Genomic DNA, 25,884 nt, shown 5'->3' with positions numbered 1-25,884 from the left:
TGCTCGATGGGGTTTAGGTCTGGAGAACAGGCAGGCAACTCCATTTGCCTGATATCTTCTGTTTCAAGGTACTCCTCCACTATGGCAGCTCGGTGTGGCTGTGCGTTATCATTCATCAGGAGGAAGATGGGACCCACTGCACTCCTGAAAAGGCGGACGTACTGGTGCAAAATAACATCCCAATACACCTGACCAGTTACAGTTCCTCTGTCAAAGACATGCAGGGGTGTACATTCACCAATCATAATCCCAACCCACACCATCAAACCACGATCTGCATATAGATCCCTTTCAAGGACATTAATGGGTTGGTATCTGATTCCTGGTTCATGCCAGATGAAAATCTGGCAAGAATCGCTGTTCACACTATACCTGGTCTTGTCCGTGAACATAATCTGGGACCACTGTTCCAATGACCGTGAACTGTGTTATTGACACCAGGCTTTACGGGCTCTCCTGTGACCAGGGGTCAGTGGAATGCACCTTGCAGGTCTCTGGGCGAATAAACCATGTCTGCTCAGTCGTCTGTAGACTGTGTGTCTGGAGACAACTGTTCCAGTGGCTGTGGTAAGGTCCTGAGCAAGGCTACCTGCAGTACTCCGTGGCCATCTGCAGGCACTGATGGTGAGATATCGCTCTTCTTGTGGTGTTGTACACTGTGGCTGTCCCATACTGTAGTGCCTGGACACATTTCCTGTCTGCTGGAATTGCTGCCATAATCTTGAAATCACACTTTGTGGCACACGGAGGGCCCGTGCTATGACCTGCTGTCTTTGAGCAGCCTCCAGTTGCCCTAGTATTCTACTCCTCATAACGTCATCAATATGTGTTCCTTGAAACATTTTCAACACACAGTCACCATTAGCACATCTGAAAATATTTGCACTCTCACTGGCTGAACCATACTCTGACATGCACCAACACACCTCTGCGTATGTGGACTGCTGCCCAGCGCCACTGTGCGATGACCGCAGGTCAAATGCACTGCATGATCATACCCCGAGGTGATTTAAGCAAGCAGACCACCCACCAGAGCATTGTTTCACCATGTATCAGCATTATCCTTAATTTATGAGCATGAGTGTATACAGCATGTATATCTATTTGCAAATTAATGATTCTTCATATGAATGCTATTGAAGAAATGGGTATTTATCACTTTTCTTCATCTCACAAGCAGAGAAAATGTACTTGGTAGGATAAAACAAAGGGTCATATTGCACAGCTGACTTAAAAAATCTGAACCATTGTTTAGCCACCTAACTGTAAAAGAATTCTTACTTTATGTGGACACTAGCACCTATCGTAATCTATGCATGTGTGCCTTTTAGTGGTGCTATATTGATATGATAAAGTCTTCGTGTTGAGAGAGGCAGCACATATAGTTTAGTCCTAAATTTCAAGGTCAACAATCTCATCCAGTGGGCAGGTCACCATCAACAATATTAGTTGCTCTCACTCCACAAGCCATTTTATGAGTGATTGAGTGAGTGAGTGAGTGAGTGAGGAGTAGTGGGAGGAGGAGAAAAGGGGGGGGGGAGGGGGAGTTAGCCTACAATGCTGGTGCCTAATTTGGTGAGTTAGTTAGTTAGTTAAATAGTTGTGTGTCCCATCGATCAATGTCACAGTAACTGTTATCATGTGGAACATGTCAAATGCATAACAAATTTTTGTTAGCTATTCCATGCCCTTAAATGACACTAAACACATATATTATACCTACAGATTTATTTATTCCTATTCAAGAATTCATCTATGGTATAGGAGGAGTTCTCAAGGAGATATGATTTCAATTTATTTTTAAAAATGGTTACTGCTGTCTATCATACATTTTATTTCATTTGGTAATTTATCGAAAAGTTTTACAGCAGCATACCTCACCCCTTTTTGTGCCAAAGATAGGTTAAGTAGAGGATAGTGTAAGTCTTTCTTTCTTCTGGTATTATAATCATGAATGTCACTTTCATTTTTTAACTGGTACATGTTGTTGAGGACAAATTTCATTACCGAGTAAACGCACTGTGAGGCTTTGTAAGAATTCCAAACCTTTTAAAGAGATGCCTACAAGATGTGAAACTATGAGCCCCCACACATTATTCTATCCACTTTCTTTTGAGCAGTGAATACTTTTTGTCTGTCCGCGGCTCATGGTCTTGCGGTAGCGTTCTCGCTTCCTGTGTACGGGGTCCCGAGTTCGATTCCCGGCGGGGTCAGGGATTTTCTCTGCCTCGAGATGACTGCGTGTTGTGTGTCTTTCATCATCATTTCATCCTCATTCACTTGGGAGTCGCCGTAGTGGCGTTAAGGGACTTGTGGAGCGGCGGCTGAACCGCCCCGCGAGGGGTCTCTCTGCCACCAATGCCATATGCTCATTATTACTTTTTGCCTAAGTGTTGAGTTAACCCAAAATATTATTCCATATGACATCAGAGAGTGAAAGTATGTAAAGTATGTTAGCTTGTTAATTTCTATATCCTCAAAATCATCAATTATTCTGATTGCAAAAGTTGCTGGACCTAGTTGCTTTAGGAGACCTAAAACATGAATTTTCCAGTTAAGATTCTCATCTATATGTACACCCAAAAACTTAGTATGCTATACCCTGGCTACTGATTTCTGTTAATGTGTTATATTTATTGAAGGAACTGTACTCCTTGCAGAAGAAAATTGGATTCACTGTGTTTTTTTCAAAGTTCAGAGCAAGCCCATTTGCAGAAAACCTTTCAATAACTTTTCCAGACATTATTTGTATCATTTTCTATTGGAATTTCTTTTACTGGATTAATAACGATGCTTGTATCATCAGCAAACGTGTCAGTTTAGCTTCTTGTTTCGGATAAGAAGGGAGGTTATTCATATATATCAAGAACAGAAGGTGATCCACAATCGAACCCTGTGGAACACCTAAAGATTAGATTAGATTAGATTAGATTAGATTAGATTTACTTTCATTCCAATTGATCTGTAGTGAGGAGGTCCTCCAGGATGTGGAACATGTCAGAAGTAATTTAATCCCCGTTAGATGAATTGGGAAACTTCCTTAAATCACTTAAACCATATAAAGAAACCTTTTGCTTCCTGTTCTGTAGATATGACTTAAACCACTCATATGCTGTTACATTTATACCAAAGAACTGTAATTTCTCTAACATAAATTCACAGTTCACACAATCAAATGCTTTGGATAAGCCACAGAAAATTCCTATTGGTGACATTTTACTATTTAAAGACTCTATTACGTGGGCAGTGAGATTGTATATTGCTGCCTCAGTGAAACAGCATTTTTGAAATCCAAACTGTGCTTCACTAAGTATCCCATTACTGCTGAGATGGCTAACCACTCTTGAGCACATAACTTTCTCCACAACTTCAAAAATGCTGAGAGAAAGGATACTGACAAGTAATTATTGACATCTGTGGTGTCCCCTTTCTTGTAGAGAGGCTTGACAATGGCATATTTTAACCTGTCTGGGAAAATACCGCGAGTTAGTGATGCACTACAGATGTGACTCTGAACATCAGCTGTAACTGCTCCACATTGTTTTAATATCTTTTTAGAGATGTCATCTACTCCAAAAGAACATTTATTTTTCAGAGATTTAATGATTTTCCTCATTTCACAAGAGGTTGTTAGATGAAAATTAATTTGACTAGGATCTCTCAAAACTGACTCTTCCATATGTACAGCATGCCTTTTTTTTTTTAACTATGCTCACCAATTTTTTTACCTACACTTAAGAAATGGTTGTTAAATATATTAGCTACTTGTGTACTGTTGGTTAAGATGGTCTCATTCTCTTTAATAGTAATACAATCTATCCCAGTGGCTACTTTTCATGTCTCCCTTCTAACAACATGCCATACTGATTTGATTTTATTGCCCGAGTTGTTAATTTCATCCCTAATATACATTTTTTTTTTTAATTTTCTGACAACTTTTCTGAGTATGTTACAATAATTTTGGTAGTGTAAAGTTACTTCTCGGTCTTTACTAATTCTTGCTGCCTCGTACAATTTTCTTTTCCTTTCTGAAGACACTTTAATACCTGTAATGATCCAAGGTTCCTTTGAAAACTGTTTGGTGTTACATTTAGTAATTTTTTGGGGGCAACAGTGTTCAATAAGGGATATAAATTTATCAAGAAACATGTTGCATTTATCATTGGCATTTGGCTCATTATATACATCTCCCCAGTTAACATTTCTTCAAATTTCCTTGAAATGCTTTATAGATACCGGGGTTGACCAGCCTTACACTTTTACTCAACGGTTTCTGAACTGTACACCCTGCTAAGTTTTGTAAGTTAATCAGTTGTGCATCATGATCTGATAATCCATTTATCACAGGGAAAGCATGTGTTAGTTTCATTCAATTCAATTTTTATTATCACATAACATGCCTTATACAATCAAAGATTGTGACATAGGTGACTTGTCAGTTTTACACTATATATAATAATACTAAAAATACACAATAAACTAATAATATATATTGTGTAACATCTTCAAAGAGGTATTTTAATTACAATTATAATGCATTGTTGCCATTCACGAAATCTTCTACACTATAGTAACATTTATCTTTCAGATATTTTTCCAGGTCCCTTTTGGTACCTTCTACATTTGGGTCAACCATATCTTTCCATATTTTATTTACAAGTTTCATGCCCATATAGTATGGGTTTTTTTCATAGGATTTTAAACGGTGGATGGTTAACATGTAGCTTGTTCTATATTTAGTATCATATTGATGCAAGAAGAAGTTGCTGCCCTCAAAAAGTTGTGGGTTTCTTTTCATGAAAGTGACAGTTTCATAGATGTGTATGCTTGGAATGCTCATTAGATCTAGTATTGCAAATATTACCTATTAGAGTGCTACTATTTTGAGCTATATGTGTAGGGAAATTGATCACCGATTCTAAGTTATATGTCATTAATAACACTTCTAGCTCACTTTTCCTATCAGAATTGCTTAGAAAGTTTAAATTGGAATTATCACAAATTAATAACTTCTTATTTTTGTCTGACAGACAACATAAGAGGGAGTCAAACTTTTTTATGAGTAACTCCCAATCTCCTAATGGGGGCTGTACACTGTTGCTAACAACAGCACTACATTATCTAGCTGTAGTTCACATGCATAAACTTCAAAGTGCTGATTGACACAATATTTGCTTACTTCTACTGTTTTGTATTTACACCCTTGTTTTGTGTAAATGGCAACGCCTCATTTATCCATGCTAGACCTGCAAGTGTAAGATGCTAAACTATACCCATTTAGACTGACACTTTCCATTCCCACGGTTACATGGTGTTCAGACAGACAAAGTAGATTAGTCTCATTCTTATTTTTGAGATCATCTAAACACACTAACAGCTCATCTACTTTACATTTAATTCCCCTGATATTTTGATGTAGTTAGCTTTATCCCTATTTACTGCACATAAAGCTTCTTTTATTCTATTTTTCTTGATGATTGTCTGTCTGGACTTTGTCTTTAACCTAAAAAACCTATCTGCCTGGTCCTATTAACCACAGGGATCATCATCATCCCTTGTGTGACTGTGGCCCCCTCTCACAGTATCTGCTAACAGAAAAGCTAACTTATCTTTCCCCTTCCTATTTAGGTGCAGGCCATGTGTAGTGTCTCCCCACCTACCAACACTGGAACAACACCCATTTGAGGTTTTGATCACAAAATGTATGTCACAACCTCTCCTTCACTTGCTTGCCACGATGCACAGATGAATAACCAAGATCAAGATCAAGACCCACCACACCAGTATAAGTTTGTAATCTTGGCCACAGCAGCAAGTCTACTCAGTTAAAATGGTTAGAATAAAGGGGAGGAGGGAGGGGTTGAGGTTGACGTTCCATCTCTGATAACTTCATTCTTATTGGAACACAAGTTTAGATTACACAAGTATGGGGAAGGAAATCGGATGTGAACCATTTCAAAGGAACCATCACAACATTTCTTGTAAGTGTGATTGTAAATCACAGAAAAAATGTTCTTAATGATTGGATGGGGATCTGTAACTTGTTCCTACTGAATGCGAGTCCAGTGCATTAACTACTGACCGTACTTCACCTAGTTCAGTTCAAAACTGAGAGCACAGAGTTATTTCACTGTTGCAAACTGCGTACTTCAAGAGATACATCTGCTGAATCATAGGCCTAACATTATGGAACTAACCATTATTACAATTGCAACCCTCTCTGTACAATGAAAGGGCTTCTGTTTACCATTATTGAGACTGACCACTTTCTACAATCAGAAAAGAGTGTAGACAAATCCCCAACTGTTAATAATTACTTTTGAAAGGATGCCAGTCTCCAAATTAAGCCAATGTGAAAATGCATGCTTTTTAAAAAATCACATTTAGCTAAGTGCAAACACAATGCAAGATTTTAAAACACCAGTGGAATAATGTCTTGTTGTTTCCTTTCCTATTTAGAAATGGAGGCAAAAAGGGACCAAGAGACATTTTGAGAGATGTCTTTTAATGGTTTATCAACCAAGCACAAGTTCCTCTTTCAACAAAAATGTCGTGCAGTTTGATAACTGTAGAGTTTTGAGTATTTTAATGTACCAGCAATGAGAGCAGTAACTGATGATATATCCATCCAAGATTCTTTACAGCTTGAGTGCCTGTGTAAATTATTTTTTGATAAATAACTCTACATTTATGTGCAATTTTCATCATTCTGTAAACTGCAAGTTACATCATAAATACCTTTCTTAACACAGGAGAACTAACTGCATAGTCACCAATGAGACCAACTGGGAACATTGAAACTCGCTTCGTACCACGAATTTCTTCAAAGAGCTCTAAATCAAATGTATTATCATCATCTCCAAAATATATCACACCATTCTTCACATGCTTTCTTATCCAGCTGAGTGCAGCTCGTCTATTGGCTACACCTCTTGGAACAATATCTGCTTTGCGATACACCTCTGGCATTGGGCTTGCAATGTGGGTGAAAGGAATACCTGGAATAAGAATAAGTAGGCAGTAAATATGAAAGCTATATTTTCACAAGGCAATGAACTAAAGTTTTACCAACCAGTAGGCCTAACCTTACAAAAAAAAATCCATTAAAAAAATTGGAGCATGCATGAAAACATTATTTTATACACTAGCATCTCAAGTAATTAGTATCACCAATATTTCAACAATGGATGTGATTAGAAATCATGGGCAGAACAACAGAAAAAAATGCAAAACTTCAAATGTTGCTCAAAATTTGCAACTTCTTGTTTCTCTTTCCATTGTTCAGAAAGAAACAGTGAGTGGCTGCATTCCTTCACAATTGTATACATCAGATGAGTTTTACATAAAAGTAGTATATCAAGTTTTGATGCAAAAAATATTAAAATTACTTTCAAGATACTAGCTCAGTAGGTAACACACACAAATATATGTGGGGCTTGCGAATCCCTTAGTAACGTGCATTATATGATTTGAGGCAAACAGTTCATTAAAAGACTTCTACATTCCCATAAACATTCAAGTTCAATATAAATTAATTGCTGCTCTTCTCTCCATACATTTTTGGTGCACTATTTCTGATGGTTACTAGATTATACAATCATATAAGTGCAAAAGATATAATAATCACAAAATGTAAGAAAGAACTTTGTACAAGTGAACTGTTTCAGTCATTATTACCAAATGATATGGGTGTATTGTAACACTGAATGAACTCTGATGTTGAAGGAAGATTGGGGTGTAGTGTCCCATCAATTGCAAGTTCATTAGTGACTGAGTACATGCAGCGAAAGGACAATAATGGGCAAAGAAATTAGCCATCCCATTATCAAAGGAATCATCCTTTTACTTGCCTCAATAAATTTAGGGAAACATGGAAAACAAAAATCAAAATGGACAGATGGGGAATTTGAACGCCAGTTCTACCGGCTGCAATATTAGCACCTTAACATTTGAGACACTTTAGTCTTTGATGTATATACCATCCTAGATAACACTAATTACTGCACAGGAAAAGTACTTCTCAAACATTAGATTAACAAATTGACTAAATTTAAAAAAAAATGTATGTGCCTGTTGCTCACCAGAGCGCAATGTTAACATTGAAAGCATATTACCGGGCAGTAACACAATTGTTTTACCCATATTCCTAAAATTTATTTGCTACTTTCATTGAATTCCTAAAAATGTATTTTATTATTATTATTATTATTATTATTATTATTATTATTAGTAGTAGTAGTAGTAGTAGTAGTAGTAGTAGTAGCTTTATTCATCCGTAGATCTCTTTTTACAAGGATTTAGGACATGACAAAGTATTTACAAGTTTAGACCAATTTAAAATAAGCTAATTCGTATACCAGAACACATATATTTACATACTTCTAGTTAGAGACAGTCATTATATTTACTCCTGGTATAAGATACATTTTTTTTACAAATAAATTATTAAATAATGTAATGCCACACTGTTCACTCATATCTCATTATCAGTCACTGAACACACTATACGCACATTGTTTCATAACACTACACACACACACACACACACACACACACACACACACACACACAGGTAATCTCTGGGCCATTTTCTGTACCGCAACTTCCCATTTGCTATCCTGAAAAACTGAGTCAGCATCCCTCCATAACGAGTGAGATGTTGAGCTCAGAAAGAGGAAGAGGTTGTGCTCTGCATTGCTTGAGGGTAAGTATTTCTAGAAAGGAAAAAAGAAGGAAAAAAATAAAACAAAGTGAACGTGTTCTGTGGAATGTTGGATGTTTTATAATCATTATTATCATTATTTATTTGTATAACTTTTTTTTATCAAATCCATACTCTTTTTATCTAAGTAATCCTTCAATGTATAAAAGTACTGCATAACTGGTACTTTTCAGCTGCCTTTTTAAATAAGTATTTTTGCAATTTCTTTAATCTCTTTTGGTAATTTATGGTACAATTTTATTCCTTGGTAGAAAATGCTGTTTTGAGTTTTATGTTTATTTTTCTTGGTAAATGTAAGTTGAGTCTATTTCTTGTTGCATGGTCATGGACAGAGCTGTTTGTGCAGTAATTACCAATTTTTTTTTTTTTAGTCTGTACAACTGACTTGGTAAATGTATTCACATGGAGCGGTTAAAATCCCCAGTGTTTTGAACAGATCTTTACAATGAGCTCGACTAGTATTTTTGGTTATTATTCTTATGGCTCTTTGCTGGAGTCTGAAAATAGTGTTCATATTTTGTGCATTTTTTTCCCAAAAAAATAATGCCATAGCTAAGAATAGAGTGTACATATGAATAATATGTAACTAAAAGATACAACATGTTACACACTGATGATAGGATTCTAAAGGCATAACATGCTGATGACATTCTGTTTGCAAGTACCTTTGTGTGTTCACACCACTTCAACTGAGAATCAATATTCATTGCTAGAAATTTTGCATTTGTTACACAGTCTATATTATATATAGACACAGTCTATATTATATATATTATATAATGGTAAGATAGAGATTTAGGAACCAGGTTTTAAATTGTAAGACATTTCCAGGGGCAGATGTGGACTCTGACCACAATCTATTGGTTATGACCTGTAGATTAAAACTGAAGAAACTGCAAAAAGGTGGGAAGTTAAGGAGATGGGACGTGGATAAACTGACAGAACCAGAGGTTGTACAGAGTTTCAGGGAGAGCATAAGGGAACAATTGACAGGAATGGGGGAAAGAAATACAGTAGAAGAGGAATGGGTAGCTTTGAGGGATGAAGTAGTGAAGGCAGCAGAGGATCAAGTAGGTAAAAAGACGAGGGCTAGTAGAAATCCTTGGGTAACAGAAGAAATATTGAATTTAATTGATGAAAGGAGAAAATATAAAAATGCAGTAAATGAAGCAGGCAAAAAGGAATACAAACGTCTCAAAAATGAGATCGACAGGAAGTGCAAAATGGCTAAGCAGGGATGGCTAGAGGACAAATGTGAGGATGTAGAGGCTTATCTCACTAGGCGTAAGATAGATACTGCCTACAGGAAAATTAAAGAGACCTTTGGAGATAAGAGAACCACTTGTATGAACATCAAGAGCTCAGATGGAAACCCAGTTCTAAGCAAAGAAGGGAAAGCAGAAAGGTGGAAGGAGTATATAGAGGGTCTATACAAGGGCGATGTACTTGAGGACAGTATTATGGAAATGGAAGAGGATGTAGATGAAGATGAAATGGGAGATACGATACTGCGTGAAGAGTTTGACAGAGCACTGAAAGACCTGAGTCGAAACAAGGCCCCCGGAGTAGACAACATTCCATTCGAACTACTGACAGCCTTGGGAGAGCCAGTCCTGACAAAACTCTACCATCTGGTGAGCAAGATGTATGAAACAGGTGAAATACCCTCAGACTTCAAGAAGAATATAATAATTCCAATCCCAAAGAAAGCAGGTGCTGACAGATGTGAAAATTACCGAACAATCCGTTTAATACGCCACAGCTGCAAAATACTAACACGAATTCTTTACAGACGAATGGAAAAACTAGTAGAAGCCAACCTCAGGGAAGATCAGTTTCGATTCCGTAGAAATAAAGGAACACGTGAGGCAATACTGACCTTACGACTTATCTTAGAAGAAAGATTAAGGAAAGGCAAACCTAAGTTTCTAGCATTTGTAGACTTAGAGAAAGCTTTGACAATGTTGACTGGAATACTCTCTTTCAAATTCTAAAGGTGGCAGGGGTAAAATACAGGGAGTGAAAGTCTATTTACAATTTGTACAGAAACCAGATGGCAGTTATAAGAGTCGAGGGACATGAAAGGGAAGCAGCGGTTGGGAAGGGAGTAAGACAGGGTTGTAGCCTCTCCCCGATGTTATTCAATCTGTATATTGAGCAAGCAGTAAAGGAAATAAAAGAAAAATTCGGAGTAGGTATTAAAATCCATGGAGAAGAAATAAAAACTTTGAGGTTCGCTGATGACATTGTAATTCTGTCAGAGACAGCAAAGGACTTGGAAGAGCAGTTGAACGGAATGGATGGTATCTTGAAGGGAGAATATAAGATGAACATCAACAAAAGCAAAACGAGGATAATGGAATGTAGTCGAATTAAGTCGGGTGATGCTGAGGGAATTAGATTAGGAAATGAGACACTTAAAGTAGTAAACGAGTTTTGCTATTTGGGGAGCAAAATAACTGATGATGGTCGAAGTAGAGAGGATATAAAATGTAGACTGGCAATGGCAAGGAAAGCGTTTCTGAAGAAGAGAAATTTGTTAACATCGACTATAGATTTACGTGTCAGGAAGTCATTTCTGAAAGTATTTGTATGGAGTGTAGTCATGTATGGAAGTGAAACATGGACGGTAAATAGTTTGGACAAGAAGAGAATAGAAGCTTTTGAAATGTGGTGCTACAGAAGAATGCTGAAGATTAGATGGGTAGATCACATAACTAATGAGGTAGTATTGAATAGGATTGGGGAGAAGAGAAATTTGTGGCACAACTTGACCAGAAGAAGGGATCGGTTCGTAGGACATGTTCTGAGGCATCAAGGGATTACCAATTTAGTATTGGAGGGCAGCGTGGAGGGTAAAAATCGTAGGGGGAGGCCAAGAGATGAATACACTAAGCAGATTCAGAAGGATGTAGGTTGCAGTAGGTACTGGGAGATGAAGAAGCTTGCACAGGATAGAGTAGCATGGAGAGCTGCATCAAACCAGTCTCAGGACTGAAGACCACAACAACAACAACACAGTCTATAGAGGTGCCATCTACATTTAATTTACCATTGTCGTTTTTCCTCTTCAAACTGAAATTCATGGCATTAGTTTTCCTTGTGTTCAATGTCACTTTATTGCTTGGCAATCTCTTGTTTTCTCAGTGAATATAATATTGCTGTCATCAGGGAAGAGAATTTTTTAACCATGAGTAACACTACTGGGAAAGTCATTAATGTATATAAGGAATAGTATTGGTCCTAATATGCTACCTTGCGGAACCCCTATATTAATGTATTTTGGTTCTGATAAGTGTTTTACTAAATGTTAAATATATTTGAAGTATGTGTTATCTCTACTCTTTGTACCCTGTCTGCTAGGTATGACTGAAACCAGTTATTATCTACCCCTCTTATTCCTAATGCTTCTAATTTATTTAATACAATCTTGTGGTCTACTGTATCAAATGCCTTTGAAAGATCCAAAAATATGCCTGTGACACACAGCTTTATCAAGAGCATCAAGTACAACTTTTGTGAATTCTACTACGGCTGACTCCGTATTTTTGCCATTTCGGAAACCAAACTGTGATTCACTTAAAATATTGTATTTATTCATGTAATTCATTAATCTGCTTTTCATAATTGCTTCTATTATTTTTGAGAATGCTGACAGCAGGGAAATGGGCTGGGTTTTAACTGCTCTGGAAATGTCCCTGATGTGAAGGATTCCTTTATTATATTTGTTAAGGGGCCTTGTATAATCCCCGTGCATTACCGAGCGAGGTGGCGCAGTGGTTAGCACACTGGACTCGCATCGGAGGACGATGGTTCAATCCCTCATCCAGCCATCCTGATGTAGGTTTTCCGTGATTTTCCTAAATCATTCCAGGCTAATGCCGGGATGGTTCCTTTGAAAGGGTATGGTCGACTTCCTTCCTTGTCCTTCCCTAATCCGATGAGACCAATGACCTCGCTGTTTGGTCTCCTTCCCCTAAAACAACCCAACCCCTATGCATTGTTTCTGTACAAACACTGGTACTTCATCTAAGCCTACTGACTTTTTATTTTTTAGTTTTTGAACAGTTTTACTGACTTCATTCTCTGTGGTTGGCAGTAACATCATTGTATTTAGTGCAACATTATTTACAGGTGTTATATTTGTTTGGGGGGATTTTTGCTGTAACTTCTCTGCAATACTTGAAAAATGCTCATTTACATAGTTTGCTAATTGTTGTGGATCATTTATTACCTTATCCCCCACCCTTAGCAGTATGTTATTCTGCATTTGTTTGCCTCTCCCCGTTTCCTTTTTTATAACATCCGACTGCTTTGCTTTTATTCTCTGCATTATATATTATTTTGTTATTAGACGACTTTTTTGCAGCAATCAGCACCTTCCTATAGATCTTTTTGTATCTATGATAGAAATTTAAGAATTCTGGATCATTGTGAATCTTTTTCATGGAACTGAGGTGTTTAAGTGTTCGGGAGGACTTCTTGATATCTGCTGTTATCCATCTGTTTTTGTGAGATGTTGATACAGACATGCATACTTTTGGAAATGCCTTTTCAAAGTTCAATTTAAACAATGTGGAGAATTTAGAGAATTTCATCCCAGCTTTGTTTTTCTAGTTCTTTTCAAACATCTTTTATTTTGGTTTCTGATAGATGTCGTTTGTAGGCTTGTAGGGCTTGTAGTTTAGGGAATGATTCGATGCCTGATTCTACTGTTGTTATTTGACAGAGATGGTCTAATAGCCCGAGATCTTTTACAGTTACATCACGTTTTTCCCTGTCCATATTTGTGGCCACATGGTCAATTACTGATGCAGTCACTGTAGTAACCCTTGTTGCACTACTGACCAATAGGGATATGTCTAAACTTTGAAGTATGTTTATGAAGGTGCTGCTGGATTCCTTTTTAATATTAGTGTTGATGTTAATGCCCCACACAGAATTACGTTTACCTTTGTACTTGAGACTTTATCTAGAACTTCTGTTAATTTTCTGAAAAAATTGTTGACACTACCACTGGGAGATCTATACACACAAACACAAAATGATTAATTTCTTGGTGATATCAAGCCCTGTTAATTCAATAGCTGATATTTCAGTGTTTGTCTTCACTTACTGTACTGAGGTCATGTACTGATTTGAACGGTGTTCCTTTTCTGATATAAATGCATGATCCTCCACCCATTGAAGACTACATTTTGGATTTCTGTGTCTCTACACCAGTGCTCAGTAATACAAACTACTGTACAGTTCAAAGACTGGAGCTCAACCTCTAATAGTTGTATTTTATTTTTTATTGATTGCAAGTTTTGATGGAGGATTGTTAAGTCTGTGAAATGCCCTATGTTACTCTTTCCAATGGTTTGCCTCTCTTTGTGACATCTGGTATGAGTGATATTTGAGGAGTTAAAATCTGTCTTGTGAGTGATTGTTTCAGTGTTTTTTAAACTGCTGGAGAAACGCTTTAGACAGGGAACGTGTTGTCTGGATTTATCCTAAAGAAGACCTACTTTTCCTACCTTTGACAACAGGTATTTGACCTTGTGTGGCACGACATCCACCCCCTATACTTTCATGAATCAGTTGTACCCATCTTCCCTTTCCAGTCCTGTTTAGGTGTTATTTTCACCCACATGTATCCCATTGTTTCCACCATAATTACCATGAAATTCCTCTTTTATACTTTCATGGGACTTCAAAAAACCTGTGTAAAGTGTGAGGAAATAAAAGTGGCAGGAAACTACTTTTTAAGCACAAACATATGTTTTACACATCATAAGGAAATTTGTACTTCATACTTTGTGACAAAAAAATCCAGAATATAGTTTGTTTCAGTTTATTTTGGTACTTTTTTTCCTATCTGGTTTCCTCAATCATAGCTGTATTTGAAAGTTTTTATGTCTACATTAAAATTTAGAGCAAAAGCAATTACAAGATTTGGACATATGTATATGAAACCGAAAACCCCAAGAAAGCAAGCCGCAATTGCAGACCTAGGCCTGTGAAAAAACATTTATATGCAGACAGTCAAGGAAGGAAATTAAGGGATATAGTTGAGAAAAATTCAAGCCACCATATCTCAGCCACAATAAAACCTAGTGCAACATTTAAAGATGTAGCAGGTTCTTCATCGCCAGAAGCTAGGGAACTGGCAGTTTTTCTGGCTGGATCAAATGACATAGCGAGAAATGAAGGAAAAGACTTCTTGTTATCATTGAGGAAGAAACTGCAGGAACTACAAAACACAAAAATCCTCATCTTTTCAATACCATGTTGGCATGATCTTCCATCCTGGTCTTATGTGAATGTTGAAGTGAGAAGAGTAAATGAAAAAAATTTGTAAATACTTTAAAAATGTCTGTTTTGTAAACATAGCTAACTTAGGTACAAGATTCCACACTGCTCATGGTCTCCATCTGAATCAACTCAGAAAGAAGTATAAGAGTAATAAAATCATAAAAGTAGCCAATGAGTTGGACATAGCAAAAATCGATAGCTCTGAGTCAATACCACTTAGATTTAGGGAAAACTCTTTTTTAGAGGTAGAAAAGAAGGGCCAAGACTAACAGGTTTGCTCAGATTCACACTGGACGACCAGATTAAAGATAAGAATAATATAATAAATGTCGGTAACACTAGAGAGAAATATATCAGTAATGGTGATTGCCCTCATAAAAAAAATTACTCACCAACTTTGTCTCTCAAGATAGGTTATATCAATATTGAAAGTATAAGTGGAAAACACGTAATTTTAAACAAATTTGCAAAAGAGAACTTATTTGATGCAGTATGCTTAAGTGAGCACTGGTGTAAAGGAAATGAAATATCTTTTCATGTACTAGATGATTTCCACTTAGCAAACAGCTTTAGCAGAGAGCAGCATATTCAGGGGGTGTATCAATTTAAATTAAGAAAGAATTAATAAATTGTAGTAATGAACTAGATCTAGGATTTCTATGCAGTGAGATACATTTTGAAGCCACAGGTGTATATCTGGATCATTTAAAAATTGCTATTGTATCTCGTTATAGATCACCAGACGGAAGTCCACTAATATTTTTAGAAAAACTTGAGACTTTACTAAACTTCTTTCTTAGTCCTCAGTGAAAGAAATATAGTATAGTGATTGGTGGTGACATCAATGCCGCATTTGATGTAAACAAAGACATGCACACCGTACATAAATTTAAAAACTTGTTACGACAATTCAACTTCATTTTTACGAACTGCAAACCCACAAGACAGTCCGCTTGTCTCGACAACATACTTACAAATGTCAATAGAGAGTTACTGCCCTCAGATGTAGCTGCCTTCAATTTCTCGGACCATAACTCAGTTTGGGTAAAAATCGGTACAGATAGGACTAATATGGACTATAAGGAGTTTAAAGAGCCTAAAATAATCATCAAAAGACCAATAACGCAAGAAAAATTGTCTAATTTCATCGTCTCACTCAGTAATTATGACTGGTCACATACATTTAACAATAATGTCCAGGGCTCTGCCAATACATTGTTCGATAGATTTTTTCATTCTTTCTTAAATATATTTGAGACCAACTACCCTCAATACAAATGTAAAGTTAACATTAAAAGTAAAAGTAATAGACGTAGGGATAAGAATCCATGGTATACCGCTCAACTAGCCAATATGAAAAGGAGGTTGTTGTTGTATAGAGATTCTTACAGACTTCAGAAAACTGATATAGCTAAACAAAGGTACTCATGAGCACAAAAGGAATATAAGTATGCTTTAAATGAGGCCAATAAACAACATAACCTAGTCACCATTGAGTCATCAAAACATAAATGCAAAAAAGCATGGACTATAATAAATTCAGTGGCCAAAAGCAAGCAGAAAGCTGAGGTAGAAATTTCAGCAGATGAATTTAATAACTACTGTACAAAATCTGTTAACCAAATTAGGGACAGCATTGGGAGGCCGCAAGAAACTGTAGCTGATCTCATTAAATATCATAATGTAGACTACACCCTGAAAGATTTTAGGCCCTTCAATAGTGAAGATATAAATGGTATTTCTTGCAATATGTTAAAAAAGATAATTGGGCACATAGTATATCCTCTTACTAAATGTATAAACAGATGTCTAATTGAAGTAGTATTCCCAGATGTATTAAATTATCCAGGGTAGTGCCCACTTACAAGAAATGAGACAAAAACTGCCCATCTAGCTATTGCCCAATATCTCTGACACCTATTTTATCTAAAGTTTTGGAATCCATCATCAACTCCCAGTTGTGTGATTATCTGACATGTAATAACATTATTACTGCAGTACAATTTGGCTTTAGGAAGGGCAAATCCACAGTCCATGCCATTGACTCCCTGATTAAAAAAATGCTTAATGCGTATGAATGAAAAAATTTTGCTCAGCTTACCTTTTGTGATCTTAGCAAAGCCTTTGATTGTGTGGATCATATTTCACTCCTCAACAAACTAGTTTATTACAGATTCACAAATGGTGAAGTTGACATTTTCGAATCTTTCCTCAGCAACAAATTGTTTGTATTGGTAAACAGAGATCACAGCTAGCTGAAGTTAAGTGTGGTGTGCCACAAGGCTCAGTATTAGGACCTCTGCTATTTATCCCAATGACAAACGATCTACCATCTTACATAAATACTCACTCCATTCTCTATGCAGATGATATCACTTTTTTCAATGTCAGCTCAGACACGGATATGCTCTGGTTTCGAGCTAATGGGTTCCTGCTTAATGAGAGTAAAACTCAAAAGATTGTATTTAGTTTAAGAGATCTGCCAGTAGCATACTTCATGGATAATGTTAAGTTCTTAGGTATTGTTATAGATAGTAAATTGACTTGGGAGCCATATACAGGGTGTTTCAAAAATGACCGGTATATTTGAAATGGCAATACAAACTAAACGAGCAGCGATAGAAATACATCGTTTGTTGCAATATGCTTGGGACAAAAGTACATTTTCAGGCAGACAAACTTTCGAAATTACAGTAGTTACAATTGTCAACAACAGATGGCGCTGCAGTCTGGGAAAAACTATAGTACCATATTTTCCACATATCCACCATGCGTAGCAATAATATGGCGTAGTCTCTGAATGAAATTACCCGAAACCTTTGACAACGTGTCTGGCGGAATGGCTTCACATGCAGATGAGATGTACTGCTTCAGCTGTTCAATTGTTTCTGGATTCTGGCAGTACACCTGGTCTTTCAAGTGTCCCCACAGAAAGAAGTCACAGGGGTTCATGTCTGGCGAATAGGGAGGCCAATCCACGCCGCCTCCTGTATGTTTCGGATAGCCCAAAGCAATCACACGATCATCGAAATATTCATTCAGGAAATTAAAGACGTCGGCCGTGCGATGTGGCCGGGCACCATCTTGCATAAACCACGAGGTGTTCGCAGTGTCATCTAAGGCAGTTTGTACCGCCACAAATTCACGAAGAATGTCCAGATAGCGTGATGCAGTAATCGTTTCGGATCTGAAAAATGGGCCAATGATTCCTTTGGAAGAAATGGCGGCCCAGACCAGTACTTTTTGAGGATGCAGGGACGAGGGGACTGCAACATGGGGCTTTTCGGTTCCCCATATGCGCCAGTTCTGTTTATTGACGAAGCCGTCCAGGTAAAAATAAGCTTCGTCAGTAAACCAAATGCTGCCCACATGCATATCGCCGTCATAAATCCTGTGCACTATATCGTTAGCGAATGTCTCTCGTGCAGCAATGGTAGCGGCGCTGAGGGGTTGCCGCGTTTGAATTTTGTATGGATAGAGGTGTAAACTCTGGTGCATGAGACGATACGTGGACGTTGGCGTCATTTGGACCGCAGCTGCAACACGGCGAACAGAAACCCGAGGCCACTGTTGGATCACCTGCTGCACTAGCTGCGCGTTGCCCTCTGTGGTTGCCGTACGCGGTCGCCCTACCTTTCCAGTACATTCATCCGTCACATTTCCAGTCCGTTGAAATTTTTCAAACAGATCCTTTATTGTATCGCTTTTCGGTCCTTTGGTTACATTAAACCTCCGTTGAAAACTTCGTCTTGTTGCAACAACACTGTGTTCTAGGCGGTGGAATTCCAACACCAGAAAAATCCTCTGTTCTAAGGAATAAACCATGTTTTCCACAGCACACTTGCACGTTGTGAACAGCACACGCTTACAGCAGAAAGACGACGTACAGAATGGCGCACCCACAGACTGCATTGTCTTCTATATCTTTCACATCACTTGCAGCGCCATCTGTTGTTGAAAATTGTAACTACTGTAATTTCGAAAGTTTGTCCGCCTGAAAATGTACTGTTGTCCCAAGCATATTGCAACAAACGGTGTGTTTCTATCGCTGCTCGTTTAGTTTTTATTGCCGTTTCAAATATACCAGTCATTTTTGAAACACCCTGTATTAAATACATTAGTGCAAGGCTGTCTAGAGTGGTGTATTCATTAAGGAATTTAAAAAAGCATGTACCTGCGGTCTATGTAAGATCGGCCTGCTTTGCTTTTTTTCAAAGCATTATATCTTATGGGATTTTAATATGGGGCAATAGCTCACACCTTCAGGACATTTTGGTATTTCAGAAGAAAGTAATTTGAATTATAACAAACAGTGATAAACTGGCCCACTGCAAACCACTGTTTATCAACTTAAAAATATTAATCGTTATAAACATGTATATTTACACTGTTTTACTGCATATAAAGAGCAACTTATCAGAATACCAGTGTAGAAGAGATATACACACTCATGGAACCAGAAATAGTAGCCATCTTGACATACCTTACTACAGATTATCCAAGTAACTGAACAGCTATGAAGTGGTGGGTATGAAGATGTTTAACAAACTGCCACTATAATGGGTAGAAGCTCCATCTGATTTATTTAAAGACAAATTATTCAGTTTGTTAGCTGCAAATCCTTGCTACTCACTTCAGGAATTTTATGACTGTAAAATATCATAGTGGTACCGGTTTGGAGAGTTCAGCATAATTTCTTTAACTAAGTAATTTATGATGCAATGCTTTTCATATTATTTGATTTTAAATATTGTATTACATGGAAAACTAATAGTGACATTTTGATCTTGAACCCATGTATATATGCTGTATAACTTGTATTTATGTAACTTGACTTTGTCAATTACTGTAATAGCTAAACGACAATAAAATTTCATTCAATTCATTCAGTTCAATTTAATTTGTAATACCAAACTGTAGATAAAAGGTATATCATACTTCATATCAACGCCGTACAAAAAATGTGATTTTTTTTTAAAGAAAACTGTGCCAAATACACAACAGCATTCTATGAGGTATCAGGATTGCAACCAGAACATGTTGCCTTCTTGCCACAATATTACAGCTGGCAACCATTCAGTCACCTTCAGGTGTCCACCACTGGAGGCTGCTAGTTCATGGTGTCTGCTTTATAGCAAAAGTTGGCGTGGACATGCATGCGCATTGGTAGCTGTCATAGATATGTCCTCTGTCAAAGTCTGTGCTATCTGCAAATACTATTCCCTCTGCGGCATGCAGGCTTATGCGTAAAGGTGAAACTGCATATCTGCTCTCTGTCGGAACACACACTTGCAGTGTTAAAAACAAATGTCAGATGTCGCCAGATGTGTCATTAGGAATAAAATGTTTTCTCTCAGAAAAAATTAAAGAGATCAAAGGGTCCCAGGCCTTGTCCAGTTGAAAGCCGCCGTCACGATTTATAAGACCTTGCGCTAGACATATTTCCACAGATTCTTTAGTTACTGAATTCCAAAGGGAGCTCACCAGAACCAAGATTTTTGTGGAATAATAATCCATAAAGAGAATAATCCACAGACTGTCCTGCGGTAATACAATGCTCAGCTACAGTTGACTTACTGGGCTGTGAAAGGCGAGTGTGGCGTTCATGTTCAACACACCTTTCCTGTACTGTGTATATCACCTGACCTATGAAAGCTTTGTCACACTGGCAAAAAATTTTGTAAATTCCAGCCATCCACAATCCCAGATAGTCATTTACCGAACCGAGAAGAGCACTAATCTTTGCTGGTGGTCGGAAGATTAGTTTAACTTTATGTTTCTTAGGTTCCTGCCTACTTTAGATGAAAGATTGGTGACATATGGAAGGAACACCCTGGACTTGAACAGCTCCTTATCTTCTTGATGTTGTGGGTGGTCATGTTTGTTCCTCCTTAGCAATGTACGAATCTGCTGTGGAAAGTAACCATTATCTTTGAACACTGACTGTAGATGTTCCAGCTCCTTTTTAAGGCTGTCTTCATCAGAAACAGCATGCACCCAGTGCAACAATGTTCTAAAGATGCCTGTAGTTTCTGATGCTTGCAGATGGAGGTCCATATGCCCACACACATATCAGTGGGGCAAAGCTCAGATCAAATGCATAGTACATGAAAGATGCACTTAATATGAGTGCCACACTCACCTTTCACAGTCCAATAAGTCGGCTGTAGCTGAGCATTGTATTACCACAGGACACACAATGGATTACTCTGTCTATGGATTATTCTGCCACAAAAACCTTGGTTCCAGTGAGATTCTTTTGGGATTCAGTAATTAAAGAATCTGTGGAAATATGTCTAATACAAGATCTTATAAATTGTGATGGTGGCTTTCAACTGGACAAAGCTTGTGACCCAATGATCCCCTTAATTTCTTTTGAGAGAAAACACTTTATTCATAATGACACATCTAGCAACATCTGACATTTGTTTTTAGCACTGCAAGCACACGTTCTGACAGAGGTCGGACTTGTAGTTTCACTTTTACACATGCACCTGCATACCACAGATGGAACAGTATTTTCAGGGGGCCGGTCTTTGAGAAAGGATGCTTCTGTGATGGCCACTAATGCGCATATGTTTTCACATCAGTTTTTGCTGTATAGCCAACACCATGAACTATCAGTCTCCAATGGTGGACACCTGAAGATGGCTGAATGGTTGCCACCTGTAATATTGTGGCTGCAATCCCGAAACCTCATAGAATATTCAATACACCAGAAACACCTCAAAAATTACATACAGGATAGCAGTCAGCAAGGGTTGATGTTGACCGACTACATTAGATGCTGGACCCAGTGACAAAATTACATTTTATTAATGTCATCATGAAGTTAAATGTACATAGGTATGCAGCGGTGTATGGAAATATAATTCTGTAGGACAGGATATAGAGCAGAATGTGCAGTTAAATTTTAGCTGTGCTGTCAGGTCCCCTCCTAACCACATATTGTGAAAGAAGAGTCAAAAGTGTATGGCAATTATATTTGTATTTAAATTTATGTTGTTTGAGGCTTTGCCAACATGTTAACTGCTTGAATGGTTCACAGGCATTGCACTAGATAGTGTTGTGTAAACTGCACAATATTTCCACAAGGCAGTTCTTCACCATCTATAAGTACCACTGATGCTGCAGTGGCTTGCAAATTGATGTACTAGCTTGCTGGAAACAGGAATGCACAAGGGTTTGAGCTATAATGTCATTGTCAACATCCAGAGCCTCCTGTTGGGGGAACGAGCCATGGTCACTGCATGTGGGGCACAGTAAATCATGGCCGCAGTCTGAAGACCCTGCATACATCTGCAGGTAAGCTGTTGGTGCCTGACTTAATTGTCCTGACTTTGATTCCCCATGTGTTGATGCATTCATTTGTCTGCAGGCTATGATGCCTCAGTGGTGCCAATGCTGATTTGCTGAGTTGAAATACCATTTATCTCTTAATTAAGTCATTAATTATATGTATTTCACTGCTTCTTTGATGAAATAGTCCCAGTACACGGAGACAGACAAGAGATCTAGGTCCCTAGACAGTTCATGCCATGTCCTGTGTCAAGACAGTGACCAGCAACAGATTTTCCACAGTGGCACGGGATTTTACAAATTCCTGGTCTCCTTAAACCTCAATCAAGGAACCCAGCATCTTTTGCTCTTATGCCAGAGGGTGGAAGAGACAAAAGCCCTGCAAGCACGTGGCCCATCCGTCTGGTTTACACGTATCTGTAGTGTGCGAGAGAGAGTGCGAACACATCAGTGGAAGTTGCAACTTGGGCAGAAGATGCAGAAGATGATCGATGCTGTTTCTGAGTGAGTGACCACTTGTCAACAGCCATATGTACATCACGTGCTTGCCCACAGGCTACGAATATACAGTGTGCATATGCACAAATTGGTTTCATTACCAGCAGAGTTAGGTAAAATTTATATGAATGACACATGATGAATATAGATAAATATTATTATTGGTGACTTACAAATAAAAATATTTATCCAAAACATTATTCACTTACACAAACAAAAATATTAATTTGTCATCTGTGAATAAAAAGCATTATGAAAAGAAGATAAATTTGAAACTAAGTGACATTTGTTGTTCCAGTTCTTTGTCATTAATTAAACAAATGTAAATTTGTTGCTTTTAAAGTAGTTTTCAGGAAAACTCTTTTTTTAAACATCTTTTCAGAAAGTAAATTTGATTTTTTGAAGATTCGTAACTGTGACACACTACAGAAAATATGTTCTACATTTCAAAGGGATATCAATGTTTTATATTTCCTGAAGTTATCCTTTTTGCAGAATAATGATATAAGACTTTAATATCACAATTTTCTTTGGCAAAAACTGAGAAAGCACCAATTCTGCCATACTACCAGGCTGCTGAAACATGTCACTTCAAAGTCACTCTACAAATGCCTTGAATTTGACAGCATGACTCAAAAACATATGAAAAACATGAGGCACTGGGTCTGCTGAACCAGTTACAGTACAGCTACATATGCTGATTCATATGGTGAAGCTACTATTTTGCCAGCTTCTGTGTAACATTGTGGGTTAGTGTGTGATTGGCTGCTTCTATATAGTTGTGTTGTGTTACCTTCTTGACCCACGATTTTTGTGTATTAAAAAGTATCACAAAAAAGATGTAATTTGTGGTGTGCCAATCTGTTGGGTAATGTAATGTCATTAAAATAGTCAACTTTAGAACAGCTGTGAAGGATGTGTGAGTTTTATGAGCAAGTAAAAGAATTTGTTTCTGTTCAAGGGCATCCATCAATCCTGCTGATAAAATTTAACAGTACACCCTGAAAACTCTAGAACTCAGTGAAAGGACTATAATAAGAAAAGAAGTGCTACTTTGAGACTTGAAAGATAGTAAAGTAAACCATGTGCAACAAAACCCCAGTGGAGAGAACAGTGTATTTTTAAGTATCCCTGGAAAGGAAAAAAAGCAGCCTCACTCAATTACAGAACTAGATTCATTCCAAACCGATGCAGTTCAACAGTACAGTTATGGACATTATAGTAGCAAAGAATATCCTAGAGTAGTAAAGCTGCTACTTTCTTTAAAAGGATGTGAACTTTTCTCAGGGAGGAAAACATCACTTAACACAGTGCCAAAAAGTAGGGGCTTTGACTTTAAAAAGTTAGACAAATGAAAACCGTTGCTCGAAAAAGCTCATGTTGTTGTGAAACACAGTATCTTGTTACAAAAATCAATGCTGGAGAAGCAGTTGATGCTGGACAGATGATACTCTGAATAGTAGCAATCATCAGCCAACAGAAAGAGGATCCAGATCAGTTGTGGCCCAAGCATGTTCTTCAAACAGTTTTGTGCGTGAAGGACTTCCAGTTTTTCAGTTTAGAAAAACTTGTGACTACCATGAGGATATGGGCCACTCACGATTTCTGCAGTGGTTTAAAAATTCGTTTCTCCAATTCATTGTTCTGGCAGTGTTTGTAATGGATAATACAGCTTGGTATTCAGTGGCATTAGACACAACTCCAACAACTAGTGACTGCAAAGAAACTATGGCACAGTGATTGCTGGCAACAGACACTGCTGCAGAGACGAAGATAAATTAGACTTCTTAAAATGTTATTTTAATGCTTTTCTGTGCATTTCAAAGGAGCGAATACAACATTTGTACTGGTAAAAAATAAATTTCTATCATACCACATCTTAAACTCTACAGTACTGATTTTTCTTCGTCAAAGGTACTGGTACAGAGTACCAGTCTGTACAGTCACAAATCGAGCACTGGTAATAGAATACCATCTTATCACTGTCATTTCTGCCCAAGTGAATAACATTCAAAATAATAACATGCATTTGACTATAGCAGAAGTGGAAAGGTTATTACATGAAGGTCTTGGTACTGTTGACACCACCAGATGTGGGAAGGAAGTAGACCATGTCAGTAAGCTTATTAGAGAAGCACAGATTATAGATGCAAATATAAACGAAAATGAACATTTATTGATTTCTCTTGATGACAATGGTTTTGGCACCAATTCAAATGAGAGTACTGATAGAGAAATGGACGGCATTGTGCCACTGACGACATAAATTTGTGAGTGCAAATGTATCCAAAATTAATTCTTTCACTCTTCAACAGAGTATGCACCTCTTTCTTTAGTTCTTTCTGTGTGTGTCAATAGGTTGTTCCTTGTTATGCTTAGGTTTACATTATTATATGATCTTTTATACCCAGCTACTATTGTAACAATTCAGAATGTCTTCTCATACACACTCTCATTAACTTTGGTTATTATTCATTCCTTTCAAAGTTTCATATACTATCAAATGCCTCTTAACTACAGAGGTTTTCTCCATTGTCAGAAACACATTCTTTGTTATACTTATGTATACGTTATTACACAATGGCTTGTATACATGGTGACTGTAACCTACATTTACAAAACATACTTCAAAGCTATCAGCTGTGGGCATGCGCAGTGGTAGCTATTGCAACCTCACAATTGCAGTACAGCCACCTATACACGAGCTGTCAATTGACATGTTCACTGGCCCACATATAGATTTGGCAAATAACTTTGTTGTGATTCCATGTTAGGTTCAACTCCCAAATTATGTTCAAAATAAATTTTCTTTTTTGGTTTTCTTTGATAGTTCTTTGGTTATTATGTGTCTATAGTTTTTGTAAGCCTCCCTTGTTCACAGACAGCAATGCAACTGAACTATCTGTATTTTAATTATGATTAAGAAATTGCTGCAATACCTGCAACTGGTGTAGAAAGGGAGAAAAAGTCTTCCAATCATCTTAATACTTTCTCAACGAAAAAGTTGTCAGTGTGCTGCAACATTATGTACTACTTTTTTTCTTTTTTTTTTTTGTAATCAAATCCAA

At 37.5% G+C, this 25,884-nt stretch overlaps 1 protein-coding gene across 3 annotated transcripts in view; it reads right to left on the bottom strand.

The window, feature by feature from the left end:
• The window catches only part of LOC126183673 (galactosylgalactosylxylosylprotein 3-beta-glucuronosyltransferase S), a 181,385-nt gene that overhangs the window by 25,680 nt on the left and 129,821 nt on the right, over positions 1-25,884 (bottom strand). For all 3 annotated transcript variants that reach the window (XM_049925835.1, XM_049925836.1, XM_049925834.1), the window contains one exon: positions 6,739-6,998. In XM_049925835.1, coding sequence (XP_049781792.1) covers positions 6,739-6,998 — 260 coding nt within the window. The remainder of the gene's footprint in view (positions 1-6,738; positions 6,999-25,884) is intronic.

Source organism: Schistocerca cancellata, chromosome 4, assembly GCF_023864275.1.
Source record: "Schistocerca cancellata isolate TAMUIC-IGC-003103 chromosome 4, iqSchCanc2.1, whole genome shotgun sequence".
NCBI classification, from domain to species: Eukaryota; Metazoa; Arthropoda; class Insecta; order Orthoptera; family Acrididae; genus Schistocerca; species Schistocerca cancellata.
Note: the sequence above shows the minus strand (reverse complement) of the source record. Positions and strands in the feature narration are given on the sequence as shown.